The 15173-nt window shown below is 47.0% G+C and overlaps 3 protein-coding genes across 3 annotated transcripts; all 3 read right to left on the bottom strand.

Moving 5' to 3' along the window:
• Window positions 1-4790: 4790 nt before the first annotated feature.
• Window positions 4791-5834, bottom strand: F5J12DRAFT_915389 (uncharacterized protein; the record flags this gene model as incomplete). Its single annotated transcript, XM_051749151.1, has 4 exons — window positions 5295-5834; window positions 5052-5191; window positions 4883-5007; window positions 4791-4848 (listed from the first exon to the last, which is right to left on the bottom strand). Exons 1-4 carry the CDS (start codon window positions 5791-5793, stop codon window positions 4791-4793), a joined length of 822 nt encoding a protein of 273 aa, XP_051595828.1. The 5' UTR covers window positions 5794-5834.
• Window positions 5835-12106: 6272 nt separating this feature from the next.
• On the bottom strand, window positions 12107-12613 carry F5J12DRAFT_897051 (uncharacterized protein; the record flags this gene model as incomplete). Its single annotated transcript, XM_051747994.1, has 2 exons — window positions 12107-12516; window positions 12565-12613. The coding sequence occupies 2 exons, from the start codon at window positions 12611-12613 to the stop codon at window positions 12107-12109; spliced, it is 459 nt and encodes a 152-aa protein (XP_051595827.1).
• Window positions 12614-12879: 266 nt separating this feature from the next.
• F5J12DRAFT_907338 (uncharacterized protein) lies at window positions 12880-13311 on the bottom strand (the record flags this gene model as incomplete). The annotated part of the gene is made up of 1 exon (XM_051748918.1): window positions 12880-13311. The coding sequence occupies one exon, from the start codon at window positions 13309-13311 to the stop codon at window positions 12880-12882; it is 432 nt and encodes a 143-aa protein (XP_051595826.1).
• Window positions 13312-15173: the final 1862 nt, after the last annotated feature.

Genomic DNA, 15173 nt, shown 5'->3' with positions numbered 1-15173 from the left:
GAATGGCTGACTAAGAAGGATCTGGAAGACTGTGAGGCCTTGGATGTTTGGGAATGGGAGCACCTGCCATAGGGTGGCTGATCAGATGAGGATGAGCTGACAAGGAAAGAGTTGATGATGGTGGAAAGAACATTGACGAAGAGTACTGAACTTGCTTGCAGCCCTCCCTGCTTTTGCTCTTTTTTATGGGTTGGGAGGGTGTAAGCATACCACTCACCACTAACATGCCACTCATGCTGTCGATGCTGCTGCTAGCACATCACACTATCACATCTCCTATCATGCTCTCATCTGGGCATGTGGATCCCTCTTGCTGTGTTGTGTTGTTTGGACACTGGGGGTATATATATACTGGTGCTGTCTGCATCATGGAGGGATCATATCTCTTTCTTCCCTTTCTCTCTCTCTGTCCATCATCTATGCTTGATTGCTCAAATCCACATGCCTGTCCACATTCTGTCGTTGTTGTGATCTGTTTGAGTGTGCTCACCCCTCCATGGTGAGTTCCACTCATCTATCTGATATTCAAGCGATAGGCAGTGCCTCTCAGGGGCCAATGTGGGTTTTTGCTCATCTATCAGAGCCAAGTTCCCCAAGTCCAATCATGGGAGGGAGCACTGACATTCATGTTGATCAGGCGATTTATGAACACAGAGGACAATTTGAGCTCGCTCTGAACTACAAAGTATGTGATCTATGCTGTCTCAATCTCTCGACAACTCTAAGAAAGCTCAGTGGCCAGACTCAGAGGTCGACAGATCAACCAAATTTCGGCAATATGGCTTCCATGTTGCTGACATTCCTTAGCGCAGGTCCTGTGATGGATAGGGGCATAGGGGGTGTTGACCCTGTGACTGGTGCGAATACTGCACTTGCCGAGACCCAAAGCATCGACAATGTCCTGAATCTTCGTTCAGGAGGTGGATTGCTGGATGCCATGTACTGAGCAATTCTTGAAGACAGTATCCCCAAGGATGGGACCATGCTAACATGGTTCTGTTTGGTGATGCAGCAGATCATGGCAGCACATAAACCTCTGCACTTGAATACTTTGAATAAGATGCGCAGTCACTTCCCTGATAAGGAGGACCATTAGGACATAAATGCAATTCTTGAATGCATGGCCCTGCTATTGGGTGGCATTACAGATAGGTCTTGTCCTGTCTGACCACTGCATGCATCATTCTATGACTTCCTGATGGATTGTTCATGGAGTGGTGTCTACTGCATCAACACATCTGATGGAAGAGACATGGCCTTTGCCATATTGCAGATTCTCTGTGATGAGCTTCAATTCAACATCTGTGGATTGGAAAGCTCATACCTGGCCAATGCTGAAGTTCCTGATCTGTCAAAGAGAATCAAGGAGAACATCCCACACCATCTTACCTACTCCAGTCGATTCTGGGGCCAGCATTTGCAAAAGACACCATTTGACATGGAACTTGTGGGATTGGTGAAGGCTATTGTTGGAAGTGAAAAGATTCTATTCTGGCTGGAGGTATTAAGTCTTCTTGGGATGGTTGGAAAGGGTGTAGATGCTCTTAGTACTGTTGCAACAGGGCTATGGGTGAGTACCTTTTGTACAGAGTTTGATGACATCTGACACAATGATGAAGGGACAAGATGACTTTGACTTCAAGTATCTATTGGCATTGGTAGAAGATGGAATCAAGTTGATTTGGAATTTTGGCAGTGTGATAGTGCACAGCACTCCACACCTTTATGCTTCTGCATTGCCATTTATTCCTTCCAATGCATTGTTATCAATGATGCTCTTGCCAAAATTCCCAAGGCTGGCTAGAGTTGCTGCAGGAGGGTTGAAAGGGTGGCCAGTTGAACAGCAGCTACTGCAAGGCCATGCATCTCAAGTGAATTCAGTTGCATCCTCCTGTGATGGGAAGAAGATTGTCTCAGGCTCTTGGGACAAGACTGTGAGGGTGTGGGATGTTGAGGGAAGTGTGCAGATTGGCAGCCCTCTTGAGGGCCATACTGATTGGGTTGATTCAGTTGCATTCTCCCCTGATGGGAAGAGGATTGTCTCAGGCTCAGGGGACAAGACTGTGAGGGTGTGGGATGTTGAGGGAGGTGTGCAGGTTGGTGGCCCTCTTGAGGGCCATACACATGCAGTTGAATCAGTTGCATTCTCCCCTGATGGGAAGAAGATTGCCTCAGGCTCAAGGGACAACACTGTGAGGGTCTGGGATGTTGAGGGAGGTGTGCTGATTGGCAGCCCTCTTGAGGGCCATACAGATGAAGTCAATTCAGTTGCATTCTCTCCTGATGGGAAGAGGATTGTCTCAGGTTCAGATGACTACAATGTGAGGGTCTGGGATGTTAAGGGAGGTGTGCAGATTGGCAGCCCTCTTGCGGGCCATACTTCTTCTGTCAATTCAGTTGCATTCTCCCCTGATGGGAAGAGGATTGTCTCAGGCTCAATGGACAGGACTGTGAGGGTCTGGGATGTTGAGGGAGGTGTGCAGGTTGGCAGCCCTCTTGAGGGCCATACTTCTTCTGTCAATTCAGTTGCATTCTCCCCTGATGGGAAGAGGATTATCTCAGGCTCAGGGGATAACACTGTGAGGGTCTGGGATGTTGAGGGAGGTGTGCAGATTGGCAGCCCACTTGAGGGTCATACTTCTTCTGTCAATTCAGTTGAATTCTCCCCTGATGGGAAGAGGATTGTCTCAGGCTCAGGGGACAACAGTGTGGGGGTCTGGGATGTTGAGGGAGGTGTGCAGATTGGCAGCCCTCTTGAGGGCCATACAAATGAAGTCAATTCAGTTGCATTCTTCTCTGATGGTAAGAGGATTGTCTCAGGCTCAGATGACAAGACTGTGAGGGTCTGGGAGAATGAGATGCTCACAATGGTTGCATCCCACCCCTCCTGCATATTTCATCCATACCCTCCTCCAGATGGTATGTACCTCCACCTTCTATCTATTGTTATTTCATTTAACAAGAAGTGCAGGTGTCATGGGAGATCCCATTTGCTTTTCATTTGACCACTCACATGCTCTGCTTAATACTAATCCACTTGTTGATGGGTTCATGCAACAGAAGGCTAGTCTGGGTGAAGCAGTCAAGCTACATGATGATGGCTGGATCAAAGGCCCAAAGGGACAACTACTACTTTGGATCCCTCCAAAACTTAGGAGACCATTTTACTCAATTGGGACCAAAGTAGTCATCCCCAGAGGCTGTTGCATAGAGTTGGACTTAAGTCAGATGGCCCATGGCAAAGAATGGTTCAAATGTTTCTATTTCACCCAGTGAATGATGGTTCAAATTGTATTTTGATGTTGGGTATATCTGCTGTCATACTACCATAAATTAGTTCATACCCCATATTTGTTCAATGATCATTTACCCTGCTAGTTACACCCATGTCCTCTGACATGGTATCACATACTACATGTTATCACACCCCACTTTCAATCATACTTTATGATGTGCTACCTGGTGATAAGTACAAATTGCATCCAAACACTTGCATAACAATTCACCAGGATGACCCCTTAACTGGTCACTATGCCCCCAGCCACTATTCTCTCCCACCCCTCTGCCCCATATTTGGCATCTATAAACTCACAGTACAATCTGCCTACAATGATTTTCCCCAGACAGTTATTGCATGCTGTCAAATGTCCCTTGAGTCCTGTGACATTCCCCTGGTTATGATCCTTATCCAGGTGATGTCCTTATATCCCTCCACCACCTCATCATACATATACAGCTCTTTTTTTACTTCCTGTGCCATTTCCTCTCAATACTGGTAGATCAGCACTGAATTCACTACATTCACTGGCATGTAGGGCATTGTGAATGTGAAGGGGTGTGGTTTTGATGTTGTTCTTATGTCATTAATGTATCTGCAGAGGTTGCAGTGTTGGCACAGGTCCACAGTCTTGTCATGACTGGTTGCTGTGAGTCATTACTTGCACTGGTCCTGATCCCACATGATGATGTCAATGAAGCGAGCTGAGCACACACTATTTGCTTATATTCCACCCATCATTCTCCATGTCTTGACTTGGGCAATGTCAGCCCCTTTCTTCTTACCACAGTCTTTCTCACCTGCACCAACTTTGTGTAATGGCCATACCTTGCCTACTCACATCTCATCTTATCTTGTCATAGTTATCTAATCAAATCTTGGCACATGGTTCTACACCCTTCTGTGCCTTTCTTTTACTTACATGTTGCTTCCTCACATTCCCTGATGATGCCACTGGTAGTGTCATGATCACAGCTATGTGCACTTCACATGTGTAGGGACATCTCTGTAGCACAGGTTGCCCAGTGAACTCATTTGAGTTGACCTTCAGATCTTAGCTTCAAAGTTTCCAACCATATTCCTCTCCTCCAAGTGACAGTAGGATGATCTGAGACACTCCAACATAACTTGTGCAGTCTAAGCAATGTATGTGGGTAAACATCACACCAAAGGAAAGGAAACACAGGAGGGAATATGTCTCCAACAACATTGCAACGCAGGTCTGTTGATTATGTTTGGTCAATGCTCAAGGAACCCCTTAGGTCTTAATTACATCTGTCATCTGGTAACTACAGGACAGACTTTCCCAGCCAACCAGATCTGCCTTCGGTCTGGACAGTTTTTAGTTTCCGCAGCAACTATCATTTGGGGGGTCTTGCCGAAACACACACCTGCTGACGGCGGAACTATGATTCTCCATGGCCCAACTTGGGCAACACCAGCTTCCCAGGTTTGTTGTCCCCTCTCTTCTTGCCCTTTCCTTCTCACCTATGCCAAGCTACCACCGCTGAAACTAGAACCAGAAATCGATGGATTCGGGGACGAGTTCGAGTAATACGAGGACAGGTAAACTAGCGGCGGTGACACACATGACAAAACACATACCATTCGCGTTCCGCGCCGATGTGCGGGTGCGCAGAGTTGTGACTGACTGGTTGTTTCCATCGTCCATGTCTCTTTACCAGCATGGAAGTTCCAACCACTCTCGCCACAATCCGCTTCATGTGTCTCTGTTCAAGCAAAGCAGATTCAGGTCTCAATGATAACCACATACTAACGTAGTTTCACTTCTCCTGATAGTGGACCCAGAACCGCCCGACATGATGGCACTCGCGTTTTGCAATCCCCAGCCGTCTATGTGCTTCGCGCAATTGGGTGAGGTGGGGGGTTCCAGCCGTCTTACCTCCACCTGCTCTAGACATCATCTCAGCCTCCGCCGTCGTTGTCATCTTTGCCATTGACGTTGTGGAGCTCGAAATACTTGTCATAGATGCAGTAGCAGCTCAACCTCACTTACCATCTTCTTCCCTATTCCCCTCGCCTGCGGCCTCCCAATTCCCGTCAATACTCTGCTTCGTGCCACGCCGCATAGGTGAGTATATGGTTTTCACATGCTCTCGTTCAAGCTGCCGCGTTGGTATTGAGTTTGAGTTGACATTTGTGCTATTAAGCGACTTAGAAGTGGTTGATTCCGAGTCTGAGTTTGCGATGGAGCTCGTGATGTCAGTCACTCCAAGTTCCTCCCGTTTGTCATCCTCGATGTCGTCAGATGAGGCTTGGAGAAGCTGTTGCGGTGGGAAAGACGACGAGGGCGCACCGGGATGAGGCTGAGTGGGTATATGCGTAGGTGCCGGTATGGAAGGGATATCCATCTCGCATAGTCCTGCCATAGTCAGGTTGACATCTCCTGGTGTTGGAGTGTTGCTTCTGCATACAAGCAGGATCTCTGTCGTGTGTAGTCCTGTCATAGCCAGGTTGGCAGCTTCTGGAGTTGGGGAATTCTTTTTGTGTGTCATCAGGGGTTCGTTGGAAGTGACGGGAAAGGTAGCTTTAGGGATCTGAGTCTACTCAATAGCTAAGGCCAAGCCTTGGTCTATCCTCATCCCCTGTCCTGGACCTCTTCCCAGCTTGCATAAGGGTACAGCACATAAACTGAGACCAAGGGAGGTAGATCCAACCCCAGACTGGCTTCCCTCTGTGTGCACTCTGAGGCTGGTGTGAGTCAAAGTGAGGTTCAGTGGTGTAAACCAACCAAAACCAACACAAAAGACAAAGAAAGTGAGTGGTGGTGTGCCTATGCAGTACCTAGATGGTGGAAGCTCTTGTTCAGGTGGGTTTTTGCAAGTTACAACACTTGAAGATGAGTGCTGAGGGTTGGGGGTGCTCCTGACAAAGAGGGAGCAAGAATGTGAGAGGATGCAATGGGGTAGACTGCTGTCAGCCTACAGAAGGATGGATGATGACTTAATTTGATGTCCTAAGCTATTCTGAGCTCAGGGAGGACTTGGAGTGAAGGAAGTATATTGATGATAGATGACAATAGGTGAAGTAGATGATAGTTAGACCCTTAATAAAGTCTCAACTAATGAAGCTGATGAATAAATTACTGAGGCACAATGAAATGCAAGCAAGAGGGCTCTCTGATGTCTCTTTTTCTCTATCTAAGTAGAGTGATTTATATACAGTACAGGGGCATTGCCTATGGAAAACAAGGTGTAAACACTTGGTAAGTGATTGGTAACTGATAAGTAAGGAATGTAAGTGGTGGGTAATTGACTTAAAAGTATTGATGAGCATTGATAAGGATAAGTAAGCCACAAAGCAAATAATCAGTAAGTAAAGTCACAAGCTTGGTAAGTATTTGCAATAGGTGAGTCAAAGTGTGGAAAGGTGGTTTGAACTGACCAAAACCAACACCAAAGACAAATAGAAGCAAGTGGTGGTTTACCTCCACAGAACCTGGAGGACAGAAACATCTAAAATGGGGGGAGTTTCAATGGCAGGTGCTCCTAGCATGAGTCAATGACAAGTTATGCAGGAGAAGAAAAAAGAGGGATGACTGAGAGGGGGATGCTGAGTAGAGTAATGATCTTTGATGGGATGTGCTCCTAGCACAAGTTGATGTTGAGTTATGCAGGAGTAGATGAATGAATGAAGACTTGATGGGGGATGCTGAACAGAGCAAAGGTATTCAGCAGAAAGGACTCCTGGTGCAAGTCAATGACAAGTTATGCAGGAGTGGAGGGATGTCTAATCAAATGTGCTGACTAAGCACAGATGACACTTCAGATGATAAATGAAGGTAGATAGACCCTTGATGGAGCCTCAGCTACCAAGAATATGAATGATGACAGATAGACTCTTCTGAATGAGCCTCAACTGTCAACAACAATTTAGGACTGGGATGAACTGAACTGATTCCTCAGTGACTTCTTGATTGCTTGTTTGTAGCTAAGTACAGGGGGTTTATATACTGTGGGAGGGGTGCAGCCTATGACAAACAAGGCACAAACACTTGGTAAGTAATGAGTAAGGACTGTAGGTAAATGAGTAATCATGATGAGTAAGTATTGATAACAATGAGTCAAGGACAGTCAAAATATCACAGTATGAGTCAAAGAGTGCCAGAACCTGAGTAAGCATGCTGGTATCACATTAGGAGGTGGCAATGCATGTCAGATCTCAGTGGAGACATCACTAGATCCAAAGATGGGATGACAGATGGACAGTGTTTCCAGATGGGGAAGTATTAATTCCAGAAAAGGATGGCATGAGTCAGGTGTCAAAGGACTAGGGTGTTGGGGGTCTGTGGGGCAACAGGAGCATAGGTGATCACATCTCCCACCCATTCATCCTCTCAGTGAAGTTAATAAAAGCTTCATGAATGGGGCTCTGATGGAGGAGAGAGAGAAGGGGGGACATCTTCTGCTGGGTCTTGCAGTAAGAAAGCAAGATGCATGTCATACTCATCATGGATGTGATCAGGGAGGCTGGAGAACAGTAGATTATACTGCAGCTGTTGCAACATGGGGAGAATGATGGATGAGATTGGAATAAAGATGGTGCAGGGAGCAGGGAGGAAGGATCCATATGCTTCATCAAGTGGGGAGACTGAAATGACCACATAAGACCTTTGTAACTGAGTGACAGACCTGAGGTGACCAAAGAATATCCTTCTGGAAGTCATGCTGACAAGGAGAACATGCTGACCAGATGGGGCTGATGATGATGGAATGAACCAGGGGGCTTCAGGATGGATGCTGGTGGGAACACCTGGCAGATATACATAGTCACTGTCTCTGGCAAAGGAGACAAGAAAGATGATTGATGAAGAGGTGGCCATATCTGATGGACTTAGTGAAATGAGTGTCTGATGGATGGAGTGCTGTAGAAATGTGTAGGGTGTGAGGATCCTTTCCAAACTTGGAAGGCAGAACTGTGTGGCTGAGCACTTTAGGCAAGTGTGAGAATGGAGTTGATATCTTTGGAAATGGTGGAGATATGATGAAAACCAGAATGCTGTACATGAGTGCTAAAAACCTTTGATGGGTGCTTGACTTGCTTCCTCTTTTCTCTCTAGCATTGATGACTCATTCTTGTGTGAAGGATGGCTGCTCACATCCAGCAGTCTTTCTATGCATGAGGGCTTTAGTCTTCATCTGCATGGCATGGCATGTGACTTGTTGACAAGTTAGGCAGAGTCAGCTGTAACCACGTCCACAACACCTTTGGTGTGTGACAGCACACTGGAATCACATTAGGGGGAGGCTGTGCATGTCACATCTCAAAGGAATTGCTTCTAGGCCAAGGTGGGATGACAGAGAGGCAGCACTGATCTGATGCCAATATAGTACATCCAAAAGGGGATGGCAGGTGTTGGGTATCAAAAGGGGTCAAGGCTTTGGGGGTCTGTGGGGTGACAGGAGCATGGGGGATTGCAACTTCCCCCCCCCCAACTGTCCTCTCAGTGAAGCAAATAAAACTTCATGAATGAGACTCTGTTGGAAGAGAGGATGAAGGGGGAGCATCTTCTGCTGTATCTTGCAATAAGAGGGCAAGATGTGCATCATACTCATCATGGATGCAATCAGGGAGAATGGAGAACAGTAGCTTATACTGTAGCTGTTGCAATTTTGGAAGAATGACAGTGTCAAGTCCAGGCCTACTCCAACCAACCCTGACATGAAACAAGGTCTGGGGAGAGGTTTGGGAGCAAGTCTGACACAGTCAAACAGAACTCCAACAAGTGGAGGATTGGCAGGAATGAAGTCCACTGAGACAGAAGCAGAGCAGAGTGAGGGCATTGGGTTTAGCTCATGCACTACCCCCTTGCATGATCTCAGCCCTCATATTTCAGAGGAAGAGACCAGACAGAAGATCAGAGTTAATTCTGACAGACAGAAGACAGAGAGATACAGAGTAGGAACTTAGGTGATATTTGTACTGAAGAACAGCAGAGTACTGTACAGGCTTTTATACTACCACAGAGGTACAGTAACTGGAATTGGAACTGACATATGGAGACCTGTAAATTTTCAAGTGAAAACTGCCTGGATGATGAATGAAGGGGAGATGGAGAACATACAATGGGTAACATAGAACAAACAAAAAAGGAAACAGTCCAGGTGCTGAACCACAAGGTGCATGCACTGCAGAGTACCTGACTGTGCACTGTCAAGGAGAAGTCTGAAGGCTGGACTGGCAAGAGTCATGTGACCCACTGGAAAGCGGTCTGTGCAGTCTGACAGAAGGCTGGTACCAAGTCTGACAGTAGCCAGAGTGGAGAAGACTTGCAAATGACAGAGGACCAGCAGAGTTGGTGTGGAGTGAGTGGAATGGCTGGTGGAGTAGGGTGTGGAGTGAGTGGAGACCTAGGATAAACATACAGTCATGACAGTGCCCCCCCCCCCTTAGGGCCTGAACCCCTGAAGGCTGCATGTACAGAATGACATCAACATGAGTTGATTATTTGAAACTGTTTTGATGCCTTGAGGACAATAGACTGAGCCACAGCAGAGCTCTGTCAGAGTTTGAAGAACTGCTTAAAAACATGTGTTAGGGCACTGAACCTTCATATTTTTCCCCATCACCATGTCTGCTCAGCATCAGAGTAAAACCCCCCAGCCAACCCCTGGCCATGTCTGCAACTACTCCCAAGTTGCAGATGAATACCTAGTTGTCCTCACTGATGACTCCACTGACACTGAGTGGGAGAAGTCCACAGAGAAGGCACACCAATGAGAGGAGACTGAGTGGAGGGAGAGGGAGCACAAGGCCAAGTGTGAGGAGGCCAAGCAGCAGAGGGCAGAGGAGGAGCAACTGGAGGCAGAGCACAGGCAGAGGGAGCAGGAAGAGGCTTGGAGGAAGAAGGTGGCAGAGGAAGTGGCTGCAAGACAGAAGGTGGTGGAGGAGGAGGCTGAGAGAGAGTGGCAGAGGGCATTGGAAGAGAGGGCCCAGGCCAGGCAGAACAAGGCTGCCCAAAGGTGTGTAGCAGACCACTGTGAGTCAGGTGGAGCTGACTTGTAGTTTATTTTTTACAGGTTATGTGGTACCATCTACAATGCCACCACTGCCCAGAGAGTCCCAGGGGCCTCTGTGGTGGTCACCACAAGCAGGAGGCACCCCTGCAAGTGGTGTATAGCCAGTAAGACCATGGGGCTGTGTGAGGCAGGGCAAGGCAAGGCAAGGGCCTGCATGCCCTGCCAGAACAAGAAAAAGATTTGTAGTTGGGCATGGGAGGAGGAGGTGGCAGGGCCATCACAGAAGAGAGTGGGGACAGGGAGCTCCCAAGGGGAGAAGAAGAAACAGATGTGAGGAAAAGGGAAGGAGAAGGTGGTGGAGACAGAGGAAGCAGATGATGAGCATGAGGCAGGCAAGGAGGAGGAACTGATGATGGCACATGAGGGCCCCTCAAGGGCTGAAACCTTGTGGTGGGCAGAGTGGGAGCAGGAGTGGCAGCTGCAGGCTGTGGAGAGGTATGCAGAGGCCCACAAGAGGGCCACAATGGTGTTCAAGAGGATGGTGGAGGTGGCAGAGCAGATGGTGGAGGCTGCAGAACATACAGCTGACAAGTTTGGGCTGTACCATGCATGGGCAGAGTGGGCAGAAATGAGGAGGAGAGAGGATGCATGTGAGGCCAGGGTGGCTGAGTTTGAGCATGCAGGCAGAGGCTGGGAGAGGCCACAGTCAGAGGTGGCAGAGGACAAAATAGAAGAGGTGGATGAGGGTGTGGAGGGGGACAATGAGGAAGAGGAGGAGGTCAGAGGAGAGCAAGATGGCAGTGAAGGACAGGAAATGGAGGAGTAGTGTAGATTTTCTTTTTCTCTATTTTTTTTTTTTTTTTTTTTTTGACTTGTATTTTTTCTTTGATTCTGAGAAATGAGGTGGACAGTCAGAGAATACTTGAAGGTACTTAGGGGAGTTTTGGAAGGGGTGGAGTTGGTCCATGGGGGAGGGTTACTTGGGCAGAGTACTATGGTGGGGGTTGATACAGGCCAGGTTTATGTGGATACCATTCATGGAAAGTGGAGACAATGTCAGAGGTGTGATCCAACTCAGTTGCAAGCAACCAAGATGTTTCTTCATCAGTGTTCTTGTAACCAGCCCAGCAGACTAGGTACAACAGTTGACGTGGTGGCAATGGCAGTCCACCTTAGAGTCTATTATCTCCAATACTTTGTACTCAAGGTCACCATTGATGTCAACTGGCAGGGGTGGAGGTTGTTGTTGATTAGGGAAGGGATTAGCCACTGTGGTTTCCAGTTGCAAAATATGGAAGACTGGGTGGACTGAGCACATAGAGTCAGGGAACTTTAGAGTGACAGAGTGCATACCCAGCCTGGCCAAGATGGTGAATGGACCTAAGTACTTCTCAGAGAGTTTTTCTGAGGGATGAGTGGAGTGGAAGTACTTGGCTTTGACATAGGCCTGTTCTCTGACCTTAAACCCAGGCAGAGGTATGCATTTGGCATCTGCTGGACCCTGGTAGCACTGCTGAGCAGTGGACATCTTGGAGCAGAGGAAGTCATGGAGGGCAGAGAGCTTGACAACATAGTCATGAGCCCACAGAGAAGTGAAGTCTTGGTCAGGGACCACAGACAGGTTTGGATGGTACCCCTTGTTGGCAAAAAAGGGAGAAACTCCAGCTGAAAGATACCCCTAGAAGGTATGGGATTGGGAGGGATGGCACCAGGTGGTGCCTTACACAGTCGTATCATACTCTGCAGTTCACCACAGAGATTATTGTATGTGGTGACAAGTTTCAGGATGTAGGCTCTCATTGTTTTATGGAAGACTCCACACATGACTGTAATGGTTTTCTACATGATGTTATTGAACATAGCAGCCAGAAATAAAAATTTGCTCACTACTGGAAGAGGTCCCATATGACCATTGTAGTTGCTGGAACTCAAACTTGCGCTGATGAAGTTGTTCCCTTATCCAAACCTTAAGTGCTTGTGCATTTGTTTGTGTTTGGAGCCACTTGTTGTTCCTCAGCAGATGAAGGTCAGTTTGGGCAGAAAGTCCCAATGAAGCCTTTGTCTTCTTGAGGGCCTGGGCTGCCTTTGACAGTGACCTTTTTGCTGCAGCAAGTTGTAGATTGTAGTCAACAATGTCATTGACACAATCATCAACAAGATCCTTCTCTAACTGATCCACATGGCACTGATAGTCCTCAACTGTTTTCTCCAGAGCAAGAACATGTGCCAACTGTTCAGAACCCTTGTTCTTTGACTGACCTACAGGTTGGTGAGTCATATGATCACATACACACAAAGGGAACAGACTAATGAGGTAGAAGTTGAGTTTGTGCATGTACTTGTGCAGCCCACTCATGCTGTAGAGTCTGCATGTCAACATGCAGAGCATGAAGAGCCTCCAAAGCCACCAATTTCCTACTTTTGCAGAGGGACCATTTCCTGCTCAGCCACTGGCCAAATGCATCAAAAGACTTCTTGTCCAAGTGTTGAATTTGATTGTCAAGGACAAATAATTTCTGATGATACTAAGGGTAAAATGAGCACTGGAATTATATTTGAAGAGTCAATGCTTACCTCAGATACTTGAAGAGTTGGAATAAGCATTTTTAGGGCACTCCATAGTCACTCACACCCCTCACCATCTGACAAGCCAAAGCCTACACATTTACATGGGTGATATACCAATTGGCATGGCCATTGATGACCATAAGCATGGAAGACAGAAATACCAAACTTCAACCTGGAGAGTATCCCATCATCAAGGATTTTCCACTTTTGACAGCTATGCTCCAATTGACAACCAATATCATATAAGAGGCCAACAGTCATCTTGGCAGGGAGATGGTCAAAGAGATGTTTCACCAGCACTAGGGCATAGTGCTGCTTTTCCCCTGCTGATGTCATATTAACTGACCAGAGGACACAATCATGACAACACAACAAAGCCATAAGCCCTGTATCTGCAAAAGATTGTGTGCTGGCTTTTTGCCTCTTCTCATCTGCTGCATGGAAAGAACCTCCACACCTATCCAACACAGAGGCAGGTACCCTCATTCCATCCTCCAACCTGTCTTGCTGGTTTTGAGTCTGAGAATGATGTTGACTGGTTGGGAGGGATCTCTGTTTCTCAATGAAAACCTCCATGGCCTTCACCTCTGACTCAGGGATGAATACAGTGCTGGTGGGATTGGGAGGGTCATCAGTGGCAGATTTGTTGGTTCTCTTCTGAGTGAAACATGCATCTAAGCAGACAATGCAGTCAAATCTATTGGGTCTCAGTCATCTAGTCAGCAACAATGAGCTTGTCATTGACTCACTCATCCTGAGGAGGGTTAGAGTTCTGTAAGTCACCTCCCCAAAAGCAAAGAGGACAGCAAGCACATAGGTAGTCACTTGGCCAGGGGCTATCTTGCTGTGGCATGGAGTTTGGGTGAAAGGACCAGACCATAGCAGAAATATGGTCCTCCACATATATTGTCAATACAGAACACCAATGATAAGCATTACTGAAACACTGCCAGAGATTGTCCTGATTATTTGAATAAGCACCCATCATTACACCAGAGATATGTGTGTGGGTACATGTACATTCAAACCATGATGATATACCAATACAAGTAGCATATGGGGTGGATGTGAAGACAAAGGCAGAGATCCAGTGATGGTGTTTGGAAAAGAACATATCTTGAACTGCAGTCTATACCCTTGACCATCCAGGAAGCTTTCAAGTGCTTCACACCATGCAGTTGTGTTTGGGGTTAGCCAGACAAAGAGCTTCTTTACAAACTCCAGTACATGAAGGTCAACTGCCAGAGTAGGTACCACAGGAGATGATGAAAATAACTCATGGACCATGAGGCATATAGGAGCTGGGGTGCATGCACAGTAGCTTATCCTGATGTCCTTCAAACCTGGGTATACATGAGCATCACAAGAGCAAACAACAAAAGGGTCACATACAGTCAAAGAAGAGACAGCAAACAGTGAGTTGATACACTGTGCAAGTGCAACATCAATGGATGACTGGGGGGTCTACCACCATGTGGAGGGATTGGGATGCCTTGAGATAGCACATGTAGGGCTTGAGAAGTGCCAGAATGATATCTTGTGACCACCATCACCATTGGTTCTTGTGCTTCTGTGAACCACTCAGACATGAAGGCAAGCCAATCTCACTGAGTTCAAGCTCATTCACAGCATTGAAGACATCAACAGGTTGGTGCTGAGGGCGATGTGGCATTGCAGCAGTATCTTGAGCATGGCATTGGCAGCCTGGAAGTACACAGACAGGTGGAGGAGCAGGGAGGTACAGCACTTTTGTACCAAAAGGGCAGCATTGATGAGCTAGGGGAGGAGGGACAAACAATGACTGTGTCATATTCTACCCAAAAATAAACACATATAACCTCTTAGACATAGGATCAGAACATACTGAAGGGGCAGGTATACCAAGTGACACTTGATTGTTTGATGACAGAGTGGCTACATCAGGCAGCCAGTTGGTTGAGGCAGACAACATTGATAAGACCTGTAGGGGAGCTAAGATGATATGAAGAATACCATAATGAAATTGCACACACTGAAGGGCCAGAAGTACAAAGTGATGGCTCATTACCAGACAAAGATGAAGGATGGTCAGTGAGTACACTGGGTACCAGACCAGCTTGGACAGATGAAGCAGAGGAGGCCTGTAGAGAACTGATGAGCACAACATGAGGCTTGAAGACAGGGAAAACTCACAATATTAGAATTACTCATAGAAGGCAAAGCATTGTGATGCCTCCAAGGCTTTGGATGGCAAACAGCCATCTCAGATTGTTCTGGAAACTGCAACACAAAGCCAATGGCAGTACACCTGGGACTCAAAGTCAACAGGTGGTGGAAAGCATGACACAAAGTCAGCAGGGGGTGTCAGT

This window comes from Pisolithus orientalis (genome assembly GCF_024613125.1).
Source record: "Pisolithus orientalis strain OTSU chromosome Unknown F5J12scaffold_47, whole genome shotgun sequence".
NCBI lineage: Eukaryota > Fungi > Basidiomycota > Agaricomycetes > Boletales > Pisolithaceae > Pisolithus > Pisolithus orientalis.
Note: the sequence above shows the minus strand (reverse complement) of the source record. Positions and strands in the feature narration are given on the sequence as shown.